The 17,500-nt window shown below is 43.3% G+C and overlaps 1 protein-coding gene across 1 annotated transcript in view; it reads right to left on the bottom strand.

Moving 5' to 3' along the window:
* Window positions 1-15,713: 15,713 nt before the first annotated feature.
* hipk3a (homeodomain interacting protein kinase 3a) overlaps window positions 15,714-17,500 on the bottom strand; it is a gene marked incomplete at both ends in the record, with an annotated part of 40,933 nt that continues 39,146 nt past the window's right edge. Inside the window, one exon of the mRNA XM_080544640.1 lies at window positions 15,714-16,262. Within this exon, the coding sequence (XP_080400766.1) occupies window positions 15,714-16,262 (549 nt within the window). The remainder of the gene's footprint in view (window positions 16,263-17,500) is intronic.

The raw sequence follows: 17,500 nt of genomic DNA, 5'->3' as shown, positions 1-17,500 counted from the left end.
CCTCTTTCTCCCTCTCCTCTCTCTGCCTCTCCTCCCACTCCCTCTCCTCTCTCTCCCTCTCCTCTTTCTCCCTCTCCTCTCTCTGCCTCTCCTCCCACTCCCTCTCCTCTCTCTCCCTCTCCTCTCTCCCCCCCTCCCTCTCCTCTCTCTCCACCTCCCAGTCCAACACCACCTCCACCTCAGACCTCCTCCTCCACCTCTCGCTGCTACAGAACAGGGTCTGTCACCTCTGTAACCACTGTCACGCTGACAGCTGAGGAGAGGTTAACCCACACAAACAGGCAGGCAGGCACGCGCACACACTCAGACAGACACACACACATACACACACGCATACACAGTCACTCAGACAGACACGCACACTACACACACGCATGCATGCATAGTTCAGAGAACTGCTCAAGAAGAAAGCCATGGAGGAATAAATCCATCTGGATATTTTTCTCATTTCAATCGAAAGGGTCTTGGTTAAATATTCATGTGAGACAAGCACATTCTTTCTGCCCCAGAGATTTGCCTGCGTTTAAAAACCTGTTACCTAACGTTACCTAACGTTACCTAACGTTACCTAACGGGTCTGAGGGGTTAAGGAAAGGCCCTGAGGACACCAGAGATCTAGACGGACATGAGGGTCTGAAATATGACGGTCTGAAATATGACGGTCTGAAATATGACGGTCTGAAATATGACGGTCTGAAATATGAGGACTCTCTGATGACGTGTAAGCTCATCAGACGGCCAGGCGAGAGCTGAGAATATAATAATAATATACATAATATACATAATATACATAATATACATAATAATATACATAATAATAATCATCATTGTATCATTGTTATTATTATTATCATTAATATTAATAATAATAATAATAATTAATTAATAATAATAATAAGCATAATAATACAAAACATGATGATTTCTTGTGTACCTGAATGGACTTGTCCCAAATGAACATAGCAGAAAACATAGGAGTCTAAATCCTATGATGATCCTTGTAAGTGGGTAGTGATGGCCTAGTGGATAATGAGTTGGACTGGTGATCAGAAGAAGATCATGAGTTCAAATCCCACCTGGGAACACCACCACATTGTCTGCCCTTGAGTAAGGCACTTACTTACTTACAGCGCTAAATTACTCCAGGGAGACTGTCCCTGTCATCTCTAATTGTAAGGGTCTCTTTGGATAAAAGGGTTTCAAATAAAATCAATATCAGAGTATATTTTATGGTTTTTTAGGGTTGAATACACTGGGACATCATCATTGTGTGTTGTCACTGCCCATTGCCAATGATTGATGGACATTTTACAACCTCCCCTGTACCTTGCATAGAGTGCTTTTTGCACATACGTAACTAGGCGACATCTTCAGTATCAAAGTGTCAAACTGTGTCTCCAAATATATATATTAAAAAAACATATATTAAACCATCCGGAAAATGTTTCATAAACGCTACGAGTATCCTAACAATACTCTCCTGTTCAGATAAGTGTACGCAATTCCCAAAAGAGGAGGTAAAGAGAACCTGTACCTAATTGGGATTGGAAATCAAATTAGCCAACAAGCTCATCCCAACCCACATGATTTACAAAGGCTTGCTGTGCATAATATATTCAACATTATGGTGGGGGGGGGGTATCTGTTTAAGATCTGAGGCAGTGTGGAGGGAGGCCCTAGCTTTGCTTAGTAAACTAGCTCCTGTACCAGCCCACCCCAATGATGTTGAGCAGGAGAAGGGGGGGGGGGGGGGGACATGCAACGGCTGGGGCTGCACTGTTAGACCTCCCACGGGATGGGCTCGGAGCTACACCGAAAACGTGTTTTGCTGCAGAATATTCCAGAAACGTCCATTAATTGGCTCGACTGTACATGTGTGTTATAACACGGTTATTACTCTGGTAACATAGCACAGTCATGTGGGAACCAGCACATACTAATGGAGTTGTTTCTCTAGTAGTAGTTGTTGTTGTTGTTGTTGTTGTTGTTGTTGTTGTTGTTGTTGTTGTTATTATTACAGTGGAAATAGGAACAGTGGGTACTCGAGTAATTGCAGTGTCATTTTAGGGGAGGCTGGTGGAGGTAGACACATGGAGGCCAGGATTGTTGTAATGCATGGAACGGATTCCGAATGCAATTCCATGTATTACAATGAGTCTGTCCTCCGATGTCTACCTCCACCAGCCTCCCCTGATACACATGGTATAACAGCTACTTAAACAATGATATTTTAGGGGGGCTCTATCAGAGGTACTGTAAAAGGACAGGTGCTCATCACGATCCATCCAGCAACTCTTCTAGTGTGACGTCATCCATTTTGGAACCGTCGTGCTCCTTGAAGACAGAAGACTTCGGCTGCGTTCGTATATTCGCTCTCGAAATCTGATCAGCACTCATGGAATGCCTCTATGTCCAATCAAATTACTTGGTCTCTTTTATGACGACGTGGAACCCAGCGTGCGCTCCGGCGCTCCCAGAGTGATATTTTTACGAACGCAGCCCCCCCGTGTGATAGGCTGACCTCAGCAGAACGGGGTCCCCATGGCGACCCTGGTTAACGTAATGAGTCGGGGTAATTGATGAGAAGATGATTTACCGTCAGCTGTTCAGAGCCACACAGCTAGAGTTCATCTGATTACAAACCACTAAACGCAATCCCACAGAGGTACGAGCAGACTAGATGTCTACTCTGAGGCCAAAGCTATTGTATATATATATATATCCACAAAGGGGAGGCTGGTGGAGGTAGACAGCATGTTTGATACCATTGCTCATTTTGTTCCATGCACTGAAATGAGCCCGTCCTCTGCTTTCTACCTCCAGCAGCCTCCCCTGTACCCATATAGCCTAGCAAGAATGCACCGCCATTGGCCAGTGCCTTGCCTCATTCTAAGTATTCCGCCATTGTGGTTTTAAGAACAGAACGCATCTGGTCCTCTTTCCCCACATGAGCGTTCAGGTCAGTCACATACACACACACACGCACACACACACACACACACACACATACACAAACACATACACACAAACCGACACGCACACACACACACACAAACACATACACACAAACCGACACGCGCACACACACACACACACACACACACACACACACACATCAGCAAACACCGTGGAGTGACCACAGTCTGGACACACATACTACATTTATATTTAGCAGATGCCTTTATCCAAAGAGACGTACACAAATACATTTGTCTAAGAGAGTGAATCATCTATTCATCAGTCATCATGAGAAAAAAATATCTATGCTATGGCCAGGGGCCATTGGCAGTTACATTTACATTTTTACATTTACATTTTTGGCATTTAGAAGACGCCTTTATCCAAAGCGACTTATAACAAATACATTTGACTAAGTAAGTGAATTATATCCACTAGTCATAGCATGAAATGCATAGCATGTTTATTTATTTATAGTTGAGAAACTGTACAGGGGGGTAGTGGGGATGAGGAGGTCTTTAGGAGTTAAGTTGTAGCCTGAAGTCATGACACACACACACACACACACACAGCCCTATCTGTCTATGTTAGATCTGTTCAAGGTCTAATCGTGTGTGAATGTTGAAACACTGAACACAAACAGCAGCACGACAAAAAAAACAGTCGCTTTGTGAAAAATGAGAAAGGCAGATAGCCTTTGAGCGTAAGCCAACACAATTCCATTAAAATCACACGGGCGAAGAGAAAAAAAGAAAGGCGGCCTAAAAAAACGTCATCAGTCAAACTGTAGTTTATGTTATGTACTGTCGCTATTTCAATCCCTGAAAGAAAAAAAAAGAAAGAAAGGAGGGGGGAAAAAAAGAGAAAAGTGTTAGTCAGATCAGTTCCCATGGCAACACAGCGCAGTTGGGTTCCTGTTGACTAAAACGGAGAGCTTTCTCCACCCGGCCTATCAAAGACAACACCTTGGCCTCTCCTCTTCACCCGCAGAGGGCTGGAGGGCAGCTGTCCTCACATCTCACACACCCAGGAGGGCTGACCCCGTCAACACCAGAACATAGCACAATGATAGGCTAGGCTACTATAGACACATCCCACAGGGAGCTATAGGGCTAATAGGGTAGTGTGGCTCTGACCCCCACCACCACCATAACATAACATAGGCTAGGCTACTATAGACACATCACGCAGGCAGCTATAGGGCTCTAGGGTAGTGTGGCTCTGACCCCACCACCACCATAACATAACATAGGCTAGGCTATTATAGACACATCACACAGGGAGCTATAGGGCTCTAGGGTAGTTTGGCTCTGACCCCATCATAACAAGTCACATGTAGTCACATCATATAGGGCTATAGGGTACTGTATCTAATAGGACTATAGGGTAGTGTTCATCTGATAGGACTATAGGGTATTGATCTACGCAAGGATGCTGTTCATTGATTTCAGCTAAGAATTCAACACCATCATGCCCTCCAAGCTGGTCACAAAAATCAATGACCTTGATATCAACACCTCCCTCTGCAACTGGAGCCTAGACTTCCTAACCAACCGACCCCAGCTCGTCAAGTTGGATAACCACTCGTCCTCCACCCTGACCCTGAACACTGGCGTGCCTCCGGGCTGTGTGCTGAGCCCTCTCCTCTACTCCCTCTTCACCTACGACTGCGTGCCGATGCATGGCTCTAACATCATCATCAAGTTTGCAGGTGACACCACTGTGGTAGGCCTGATTAGCAACAACGATGAGTCGGCCTACAGGGAGGAGGTCCAGCAACTGGCGATGTGGTGTGCTGACAACAACCTGGCCCTCAACACCAGTGAGAGGAGACCAGGAGACCAGGAGATCATTGTGGACTTCATACAACTTAATGCATACTCCTAGTGCTTTACATGAACACATAAAGATAAAATAACAATTAATAAGTGAAAGATAAAGTGAGTCATCATATACAATTCAGTCAAATTAAAATACAGATACAGTAACAATGTAAAATGTTCAGGTAAAAATACACTCAATTAAAAGCCGAACAGAACATAAAAGTCCTCAGCATATTTTTTTAAGTTGATACCGATGGGGCTGACCTAATGTCTAGTGACAGTTCCAGTATTTTACTGCATGGTGAGTGAATGCTGCCTCACCACTTTTGGTGCTCACTTAAGGAACTGCTAAAAGGTCAACCTCAGATGATCTTAGGGATCTAGCAGGTTCATAAGGCACTAGCATATTTGAGATGTATGCACATTCAGTGTACACTCTCAGTATCCCCCCCTCCAGCCACTGTGGACAATCCGATTTAGCCTTTGCACTACTGCTGTTTGCACACACCCCAGGTCAATGTGAACACTCAATTACCCTTTGCACTACTTGTTTACAAATACTATATTTGCACATATTTTTGATATAGCCTCTATTTATACATCTGTACATACCATACTGTACATAGCTACCGTAGCTGTACATAGCTCATAACTGTATACCTCTAACTACCGTACATGTCATACTGTACCTATCACTATCACTGTCATGTTTTATATCACTATTCGCAGTTCTGGTTAGATCCTAAGCTGCATTTCGTTGTCTGGTACTTCTACTCTGCACTGACAATAAAGTTGAATCTAATCTAATCTAATCTAATCTAGTTCAGTCGTATCACACATGGCTATAGGGTAGTGTAGTCACATCATATAGGGCTACAGGCTACTGTGGCTCTGACCTCATCACCATCGCTACTGTCGACACATCACACAGGACTATATAACTATAGGCTTCTGTAGACACGTCACACAGGACTATATAACTATAGGCTACTGTAGACACATCACACAGGACTATATAACTATAGGCTACTGTAGACACATCACGCATCACACACATATGGGGCGGCTGTGGCGCAGGAGGTAGAGCCGGCGTCTTATGATCGCAAGGTTGGCAGATTCAGGTTCACGCCCTGGTCAATGGACTGATTTATACAGTGCCTTATTCCAAAGCGCTTTACAATATTCACACACCAATGGCAGCAAGCTACCATGCAAAGCGCCGGGCCGCTCATTGGGAGCAATTTTTGGGGTTCAGTGTCTTGCCCAAGGACACTTCGATATGTGGCCAGCCGGGGTTCAAACCGCTCTGATCTGATGACCTTGTGATTAGACGCCGGCTCTACCTCCTGAGCCACAGCCGCCCACAGCTGCTATAGGGTACTGTATCTAATAGGACTATAGTGTATCTAATAGGACTAGTGTATCTAATAGGACTATAGTGTATCTAATAGGACTATAGGGTACTGTATCTAATAGGACTATAGTGTATCTAATAGGACTATAGGGTACTGTATGTAATAGGACTGTAGTGTATCTAATATGGCTGTAGGGTAGTGGCCTCATATTGTCACATCACATAGAGTAGCAGCATAGGACTAAGCTCACTGTAGCCGCAAGGGGACATGGCCCCTTCTCACAGGACATAGAATAGCGCTAGGCTACTGTGGTCACCTCACACAGGACATAGAATAGCGCTAGGCTACTGTGGTCACCTCACACAGGACAAAGAATAGCGCTAGGCTACTGTGGTCACCTCACACAGGACATAGAATAGCGCTAGGCTACTGTGGTCACCTCACACAGGACATAGAATAGCGCTAGGCTACTGTGGTCATCTCACACAGGACATAGAATAGCGCTAGGCTACTGTGGTCACCTCACACAGGACATAGAATAGCGCTAGGCTACTGTGGTCACCTCACACAGGACATAGAATAGCGCTAGGCTACTGTGATCATGTCTCCTATGGCTCGGGTGGTAGACCATAACGCTACGCTTACACTGTGCGTTTGATTCCCATTGGGACCGTATGTAATAAAAAATGTATGCACTCACTGCTATGTAAGTCGGTTTGGATAAGCGTCAGTTACAGTTTTTCTCTATCGCTTAAACACTAACATCAGAACCTCAAACACAATGACCAAAACCTGCTCTAAAACCTGCCGCTCTAAACTACACAGTAAAACACTAAATACAATTATCTACATTTGGCACACTCTTCCTTGATAAAATCTCTTGTGCTCACATGGAAAACACTACCATTCAGAATGCTTAACTCAAACCACCAATCTCACTCCCTATATGGGCAAACACCTATTGCATTTGAATTAGTAATCACAGCTTTAGCAATAAAAGGGCCGAAGGTGAGCTCTCCTGTGTTGAAATATATCAGAAGTATATCAGGGCTGGAATTGTCATGCCAGGCGATACTTTCCCCTCTGCTTGGCCAGGGAGAACATTGCCTGTGATGTCGACGAGGTCTTGTGGCCTTTGTGTAGAGTATATGCATATATATTATTTTTTCTATTGTTTGTTCTGTATGAAGAACACTACAAATCCAACTGTCATCGCTGAGATGTGTACATGAATGTATTAAAAAAAACGTTATTTTCTTGCATTTGTGTGTTATATTTGGGTATGAAAACATAACAGTTTATAACGGGCTACTGTACGTATGTAGTGTAACACTGAAAATGCAAAAGCTGATCATAGTGTTTTCCATTGTGCACATCAGTGTTCAATTGATTGTTACAAGTGTCTATTCATTTGATGGTGTGTGTTTGTAATTTGACAACAAAATGTCATTTTGAGACAATAACATTATTTTGAATGCAGTGTTTGCTTTTGCAAGAGACTTGTGGAGTTTAGGGTTTTGTGTGTGAGTTTTTGGATTTGTGTTAAGAGTTAAGAGAAAATGAGCTATGCTTTGAGAAGATGTGTTAAAGCGATAGAGAAAAACTGTCAAATGGCATACAGGACGTAGCATAGCGTTACGCTGGGGGCTAGGCAACTGTCCCCATCAGCCTCACAGATAGAGAGATGGATAGATAGATGCATGGAGGGAGGGATGGATGGATGGATGGATGGATGGATGGATGGATGGATGGATGGATGGATAGATAGATAGATAAATAGATAGATAGGTACTTAATGTACAAAGCACTGGGCCCAAGTGGATCTCTCCAAGGACACAAGGCATCGTGCTAGACGGCGACGCCAGCCTCATCAGGATGGCCACAGACAAAGGAGGAGACACTGAAATATGATTGTTTTCGGAATGGAGATTAAATGACATAATTGGGTGTTCAATCATTTTCTATTGAATTGTATTGTATTGTATTGTATTGCATTGTGTTGTACAGTAATGTGTTGTATTGTGGTGTATTGTATTGTATTGTGTTGTGTTGTATTGTGTTGTGTACTATTATGTGACTAGACATAGGGACCTTCAAAACGCCTAATAGATTCAGACAAAAGAATGCATTTTGGCTGAACAAAAACACAGACTAGGAATAGGCCATTGCTGGGAAAATTAATTAGTGAGGACATTCTAACAAAATAATCAAGTTGTTCTAATATGACTCTAATATGGGGGTGGGGGGAAACATTCTGCTTAGCGTGAGCCTACGTGACGAAATCTTCAATTATTTATTCATGCTGAGTATGAAACTTCCCCACGGGTAGTCTATGTGGTTTCAAGCAGCTTAATCCGAGAATAAACTCATCTCACCACTCCAACGGATAAAGTTAGAAGCGCAGCCGAGCAAAGGACCCAAGTGACATTTTCCATTTCTTTTACAGGAGAGCCGAAACCAAAACATGAATTCTGAGCCGATTGTACTGTGGATGAGTCTTTGATATTATACATTCTGTTTCAAGGCAGTTACGGATCACGGTTAGCTCTTTTCACCACTTAGGCTATAGACCTCCTGAAGACGCGTACAAATCGATGTGCATTAATGTTGGCCCAAAATGTCAATTCGTGAGCTTAGAATGATAAGGTTCTATCTCCGTTTAGGGTAGTTCAGAGATATTGAGCGTCAAAGTTTTGACATTCCATTATGTTTTGTGAGATGGAACGTATTTTATGAATTACTAACTCAAAAATGTCAACATTTTAAAAATAACACCACACAGGCATTAATAAACACCTAATGGATCAGATTATGTAAGAAACTTAATTTTGACAAAAATGGAGAATGAACCTTATAATTCTAACGTCACGAATTCGCTATGATCACCGCCGGTTCCCATACGTGGTTCTGGGAATATGTGCGGTTGCGCGCAATGTCGCGGTCTCAAGAGCGCTCCTCCTGGGCCACTCAAGCGACTCACTGACTGGCTCATTCTAACAACACAGGGGGGTGGGAGGTGGCAGGGACACGAAATTCACTTTGATTTACGATCCCAAATCCCGGTGCGTTATGGCGATAGAGCGGACGGAATCGGAAACCGTTGTCTGCGAATGATAACGCGAAAACAAAAGATGCGCATTGGCATTCCAGAAGTCCCTCAAACGACAAGCACTTCTGTGTCTTTTTTTTAGGATACGCAATCACGTGTCCTCTCCATCTACCCAACATTTTTTTACTGATGTATTCAAATGTTTTATTAAAGCCTGTAAATCACTAATATTACCAGGACGTGATCTCACGGACGTCAACCGCGCGTGTGCGGCGACGGTCATCTAAATTGAAGGGGAACACAGAGTCCCATCAGAGCACCAACCCATTTGGAAGACAGTTCTTCCACATAATAATATCTCAATTCAGCCTTTTTAGGCTACATTCGACAACAACTTTAGTGCCATATCGGTGTTTAGTAGGAACCAATAATACAACATTTAAAAAAGAATACTCGAACAGGTTGTCAAAAACCATGATTATAAAACAAATCTTACCATCGGCGGCCAGGACTGACTGCATAAGGAGCAATATTATTCCAACGGATAAAAGACATTTGGTCAACATTGCATCCAGTCCCACTGTCTTTCCGTGTCTTTGAAGACCCACGGTGGTGGAGTCCAGTCCCACACCTATCCATTCCATCGAGCCGAGCGCGCAAGCATTGTTTATTCCGCTGACAGCCAAACCATAGAGGCTGTTACGCGCATGTTTTGAAGCCATTTGTGTATGCTGGGTTCATCTAACTGTCTCGATCTTCTAAAAGGCATCTGATTAATCAATCCTTCACTGCGGACACTCAAGATGATTTCCAAGAGCCTCGAGTGGACAGAAGACGGCAGTGTTGAAACTTGAGTGTTGAACGGTGTGAATGCGTCTGTAAGGTCACACACACACGCACACATACACGCTCCACCTCGACCTGGAGGTATTATCTGAGTCAAATAAAATATGCTGAAATATCCAGTATTGTCACATTATTCATTCTGGTAGCACCTGGTCCTGTCCGAGACGCGTCGGTGATGAAACATGCCTCTCCGTCGCGTTATTTACAGTCCAGCCTGTCATTTCATTAAGGGGAGAATAGCACGTCAGTGACGCCAGCGAAGCCCACTGGCTGCAAAAAATATTTGGCAATGTTCACACAGGAGGCTAACAGACGACCTCTTGTGGGTGCAGATGGCAAACCGAAATCCGACAATAATTAGTTTAATCTCGAAATTGTGCCGATTAGTAGCAGGCAAATGTTCATTATAAAACTATCGCCACTTGGGTTGCAAAGTACGTGGCTGTCAATCACTTGACCTCCCTCCAACCTGGGTGACATGAGATGTGTTGACAGCAGATTAGGACATGCGTTTTTAAATAACGACCAGCAGATGTTATATCAAGCTACTGTACTTATAAAATGTAGAATTATGTGTATATATAATATTCTATATATATTGTATATGTATTTACTTGTTTAAATCTTATAATAATTCTTATATATTTTAGTTATTTTGTATATCTTTGTTCTACACCCCTTGGATTGTATGGTTTATTCTTGTTTTATTGTGTAGTTTATATTATTGCTATTGTGTGTTTTATTGATTACTATTGTTCTATTATTGTTTTTATGCTGTGTGGATATGTTAAAGCACTTTGAGCTGCAACGTTTGCAGGAAGTGCTATACAAATAAAGGGTATTATTACTATTATTATTATTATTATTATTATATCATTATAAAAAATGTAGGCGGTGTCAACCGAGGGACAACCAGTCAGCGTTGAATTGTGAGGAGTCATACCTGTATGTTCACTTGTTATAGGAGCTGTCATGTAGTGACGTAGAGAAGCCTACTATGAACAAGCGCTGCACATCACCTCTAAGTCCACAGGGGGGCGCTAATTGCAAAGGCCTAAATCAAGTTACTACTAAAGTGGGCAGAACATTAAATATTGAACTGTGCTTCATTAAAAGGGAAATAATGAGACATAATGCAATGTTGGAACGATTCTTAGAGAAAGAAAACCACTGGCTAGATTACAGAAGCAATAGATCTTTTTTTTATTCAAAGTGAATCTTGACAATAGTACACCATCAATTCTTAATTTGACACTCACCAGGAAAAACCCGCTTTTTGTGACAAAGTACATAAGGCTTGGTCACACTGAAATCACTGAGAACTAAAGAGAAATACGACCGCAAACTTTAAAGAGAGACATTACATCCAAAAAATAAAATTTCCCAGTCCTCAATATCGTATATATTGCACAGTGCAGTTGCTACATGGCAAACTAGTGTAGCATAAAATCAAACGCAAACAAAAAAAGTAATCATAAAGCCACAAGAAAATAAACTATACACATTAAAACAGTAACAGTTCAAATTTAGCAATCAAGTCTATTATGATGTGTTGTCTACATATATTACTACCCAATAACTCAAAGAAGTGTCATAGGACAACCTTCACAAACAAGTGTAAAGTACTGCAAACAAGACCAAAGCAATCAAACCCAGAATGACATATTAATACAGTAGCATATTGGACAAAATACTAAGACCCCTGAATTAATCATATAGCAAGTAATACAACACAGGTGCAGTATACTGTTGAGAGGAACTAGCGACAACTTTGGACCTAATCTTTGTGTATGTAGGCTGTTTTAAAACACCCAACGCGTAATCCATCAAAACAAATGTTGCTATAGCCCCCCACAAAAAGCTGCATAAAACAACTCCAAGATGTTAATCAAATACAGAATAGAACTCTGCAGTAGCGCATTCATTATGCAACAATACATTTTTGTCATGTCTGCAACCACCCACCCACCCGCCACCCACCAAAACATCTTCAACTCCACAAATACATTCACAGTGTATGTAAAGCTTTGCATTTGTGTATGTCTTGCCCTAGAGGAGGCAACAAGTGTGTCTTGGGTGTTTATTTGATGAGTGTAAAAAAAAAAAAAAACGTTCCCTGACTAGAAGAGTAACATTGTCTTTGTGTGTGTGAAGCTCTATGGTTTCAGACCTCGGATGCTAACTCACGGTTAGCGTGGAACGATATGGGGGGGTGGGGGTTAGGGTTAGGGTTAGGGGGGGGGGGGGGGGGGTCCTAGCGATGTCAGAGCACCTCAGAGAGAAGAATGCATTACATTTGCAGACTCTTACTAAGTAGCACACACTAAGTAGTACATAAGTGTCCGAAAGCTGAGACATCTCTGGCTTGGTGTGTAAGTGTGTGAGTGTGAGGAGGAGGATTTGGATAGAGGCAAGAAGAAGCCCTTATACAAAAAAAGGCTCCTTAAAAATCGTAATATCTTTCTTTGAGATAAACATTGTTCCGCCCTGCCAACGGCACCCCACTATCACACTGTGCCCCCGCCCCCCCTCTCCTCTCCTCTCCTCTCCACATCCAGCTCTTCAGAGGGACTGGGAGCAGGGGAGGCTGGTGGAGGTAGAAATCGGAGGACGGGGCTCATTCTATTGCATGGAACGGAATCAGGAGTGGTAACATGTCAAACATGTGTTTCATACCATTCCTCATTCTGTTCCAAAGTATTACAATGAGGCCATCCTCCGATTTCTACCTCCACCAGCCTCCCTTGACCAGGAGAGGTGGGGGGGGGGGGGGGGGGGGGAAGACTGTCTGGGGGGAAAGTCCTTAGGCCACCAACAGTTCTCCGAACCACACGTTTGAAAAGGCACTAGTTGTACACACTGTTAGAGAAGGATCAAAGAGAGGTGTTGTAGTAAATATATATATCTGTATGATAATATGTATTGTTTTCAATGAGAATGCAAATACGCTATATACCTTTCAGAAATCTAACAGAATATGTTTACTATAACTAAAATCAACATACATCAATACATCTATTACTGTATGTAATGATGATGATCCCAACCTATAATCAAGATAAAATACTGATGCTAAATGCGCGCGCGCGCGCACACACACACACACACACACACACACACACACACACACACACCAAAATAACACAGGACAAAAAAAACAACACAAAAATTCATTACTTGCAATACAGTAGTTACAATCACACTTCAAAACGTCAAATCAAATATGATACAAGAGGCACTAAGCAGTCTTAATGCCTTGGAGTATAATCTATATACTAAAATAAAACCCACCTCTATTTCATATGGTAATTAAAAGAAACATACGTAAAGTAAGAATGAGGAGTAAAAACTAAAGTTAATCCCCTAAATTCACAGCTATTTCGAAGTGGCAATCAGGACAATAGCAGCTTATCTATGATACATTCAAGATGTAATATTATGATACAACTTGCCCAAAAGCTTAAAATAAAACCTCAACCATTTGTAAAATATATTTGCCTCAATATATTCCATCTTGATGTCTATAGTATAACTTGAGGTTGAAGAAAGAAAAAGAATAGCTACCTTGCTTAAGGAATTAATTATTACAGTCTTTGGTGCTGGAAAAGCATTTTCATTTTTGAAAGTAAAAGACGAAAACCTATGCCTAATGCACACACGCGCACACACACACACACACGCACACGCACGCACGCGCACACACACACACACACACACACACACACACACACACACACACACACACACACACACACACACACACACACACACACACGCAAACACACACTAGCAATTAAAAACAAAATTCAAACAAAATATATGTATATTTCCTCCCTGACGGAATGTATGAAATAAGCAGTCAACATTAACAAGCCTTAACAAAATGGAACAAGAATAAAATAAGGTCAGTTTTGTCTCTTATGTGGACATTTTGGAAATTGCACCAATACACCTTGTTAAGCACTACATAGCCCAGCAATGATACTGTAGGTCGATAGATGGGTATCAAATACTGAAAACGTTTTCTGAAGATAATAATGAGATCATAGAAAGAAAACAAATAACTATATGCATGTCTACGTTTATAGTCAATAAAACCATGCCTAACATGAGTTAATCGAAAATAAAAGTTGTAAAGTCAATAACACAGCAATCCAGCGTCTAGGTCCATCTCTAGATTGTATTGCGATTTCAATAAACAGTGTGAATACTGTTAGTAGTAGTTAAGTACTTTTTAAGTGACTAGTAGAAATTGATTATCAAATATTAAATCGTTCCAACTTTCGTTTTTATGTACACGAGTTCACCTGGGGAAAAAAAAAAAGTGTTTAGCCACGTCAACGTATGCCTTCCTCTGACAAAGAAATCATCCCCCCAAAAAAACCAAACGTATATTATGATTAAACTGATGAAACCTTGATGAAGCGTATCAGAGTGACAATAATCTTGAAGTGCTGCAGCCCCTGGTACATTTATAGTTCATATTTATACAGGCAAGAGAAGTAACATTAAACCACCTCATATCGAAGGCACTAGTCGGTCGTTTACAGGGAACGGAGGGGGGGGGACAGGTGGGTGCAGCGAGTCTCACAGCACACATAGAAAGAAGGGTTAGGAGAGGGGACATCATCCAAGCGTCTCAGTGACTCTCGACTGTACCGGCTGCTTTACTAAGGCTGATGCGATGACATGCAGCGTCATCGCTGCATGAAGGAACACCCTGGCTGGCTGGCTGGCTGGCTGGCTGGCTGAAATCATTTCAAATACTTATCTGTGGTTGATTGAGTTTGCCTGGCACAATGGAACTAACGGAACAGTCCCGAAAGTGAAGGCAAAACATTGCCCATTTGGCCCTCTAGAGGGCAGACTCGAGCAACTGTCAAAGGATTTAAAAAGAGCTTCAAAGAGCTTTTTTAACCGCCGTCTGCGATGGACACACAACTGCTGTCCTGGGAGACTGGGATGGCTTCACACAGGGATTCTGAGTGCCATGGGATTAGCTGGCCAGGGGAGGCCGGTGGAGGTAGAAATCGGAGGACGGGGCTCATTGTAACACATGGAATGGAGGAATGGTGGAATGGATGAATGAACCAAACACGTGTTCGATACCGCTCCTCGTTCCGTTCCAAGCATTACAATGAGCCCCGTCCACCAATTTCTACCTCCACCGGCCTCCCCCTGGCCAGACGCCATGGGACTAGCTAGCACACATGCTATAAAGGCAACATAGAAAAGGGGGAGTTGGAGGAGGAGGAGGGGGGTGGAAGAATACGACTTCAACCCCCCTCTCTTTAATTTCATTGGAGAACCGTACGATCCAAAAATGATAACGTATGGATCGCAAATGTGCAAAAAAAAAAGAAAAAGACAGATTCAATTTCAGTGAATTTTCCTCCTCAAAGTCAAATCATTCATTGATTCATTAGTACTTGTTTCCGTTTTTTTTCATAAAGCTTAAGTTTTTTATTTAAATCACGGCCGTCCGCCAAATAATGATTCCTGTCAAGTCTTTTGAGTTCATCTGGAGTTCTGTCGTTTATGACAGATGAAGGCCTTGTATCTGTTGTTGTTTATTTGTTTGTTGTTGTTGTTGTTGTTGTTGTCGCCGCCCTGTTGTTGCCGTCACCACCACCGGGTCCCCCCGCCGCTGCCCCAGTGCCCCCCCCGGGCGTCCCGCGGGCCTCAGATGTAGGTGTACTGGTTGAGTTTGGTGGGGCTGAGGGGGAAGGTGTAGGCGGGCGAGGCGATGTAGGAGTGCGGGGGAAACAGAGGCTTGAACTGGCCCTGCGGGTGCTGGTGCTGGTGGGGGTGGGGGTGGGGGTGCATGTTGGGCGAGGGCAGCAGCCGGTGATGCTGCTGCTGGTGGTGGTGGTTGATGCCCACCGTGACCTGGTGGACGATGCTGCCCGGGGGGGGGATGCCGTAGGTGGGCTGCAGGACGGGGGGCCTCTGGCCACAGGGGGAGGCCAGGTGGTGGTGGTGGAGGGGGTGGGCGTGGGGGTGGTGGACCCCCGAGGGGGGCCCCGGGGGCGGGTAGGAGAGCAGGGCCGTAGCCTGGGGGTGGGGGTGGTGGAGGGGCGGCACCCCGGCGGTGGTGTGGGTGTGGGTGGGGCTGCCGTGGGGCTGCAGGGTGAAGGCGTGGCCGTGCACCGTGGGGGGGATGTAGGCGTGGGGCCGGCGGGGGCCGTAGTTGCCATTCCACTCCTTGTGGCAGGAGCCATAGTGGTGGACCTGAGGGGAGGGGAGGACGGTTAAACCACTAACCATACACACACAGGGTCGGTTTCACAGACCAGGCTTAAGCCTAATCCTAGACTAAAAAGCTTCTTCAATGGAGGTTTTACATCTGAAAGTGTTTATTGACTCCAGGGGCCAGTTGCATAAACATAGATTAAGACTGGTCTAAGCCTTAGATTAGTTTAATATTCACAGGTTAGACCAGTCTAATTAAGACTGCCTGTTGCATAAAAATTAAGACTGACTTATTTTGAAGTTAGAAAGTTAGCCACCTTCCCCCCCTGGCTAAGCTTGACTTAAGAGCGGTGTTGCTATGGGAACGAGTCAGCCTTAAGTGTCAGTTGGAAAAGTGTTTTTTCTTTTCTTTCCTTTCTTTTTTGGATTGCTGTACCATGTTTATAAACCGTTTCTGAACATCCTGTGCTGTCCTAACGGCCGCTGGGTTTATGCTGTTCACCTTTGCTGTTATTTTTTCAGTTTCACAGTTTTGTGTTTCATAGCATTCCCCTTTAACCAGTTAAAACTGCGAAGCAGTATGCTTTTCTCCACATTATATTCCTCCAATATACATAAGTTTTACTTTAGTCACTCAAAGGTGTGTTGTTTAGTCACTCAAAGGTTGTTTTATGCAACAGGAACATTTTAGAGTCTATAGCAAGACCGACTTAAAGTGAGATCTAAGTCTAAGACTGGGTCTATCTTTATGCAACTGGCCCCAGGACTAGGTTCAAGCCTTGTCTGTGAAACCAGTCCGTAGGATCAGAGGAAGATTGGGAGGACAAAAATGAAATTAAACTGGTTGACTCATTTAGTGCCAAATAATAAAGTGTGAATAAAGTGCATACATTTCTTAACATACTTGAGTGACACGGATGACTTTATTCACCAAAAATGCATAAATGATGATGCTTCATGTTGTAGCCAACCAAAGTGTGGTTGCTAGGTAAAACACCACATGAAACACTTGGCACTCTAGGTGGTGAGTGTTCTGGAATGCTTTGGCAGTTGGTGAGTTAAACGATCAGAAGAAGGAGAACACTTCATTTATAAACACCAAAACTGTTAACTTTATGAGTAACTTTCAGATTTTCCCCATAAGAGAACTGCTCATGTGTGTGGTATGGTGTGTGTATGTCTGGGTTTCCGTTAACCGGCAATTGCCGGTCTTTGTCCGGTAAAATTTGGTGAAGTCCGACAAATTGAAAAGTCGTCGGACATATTGTCCGGTGAAA

Source organism: Nansenia antarctica (assembly GCF_963989245.1).
Source record: "Nansenia antarctica genome assembly, chromosome: 14".
Classification (NCBI taxonomy): Eukaryota; Metazoa; Chordata; class Actinopteri; order Argentiniformes; family Microstomatidae; genus Nansenia; species Nansenia antarctica.
This window is presented reverse-complemented; position numbering and strand designations above follow the sequence as displayed.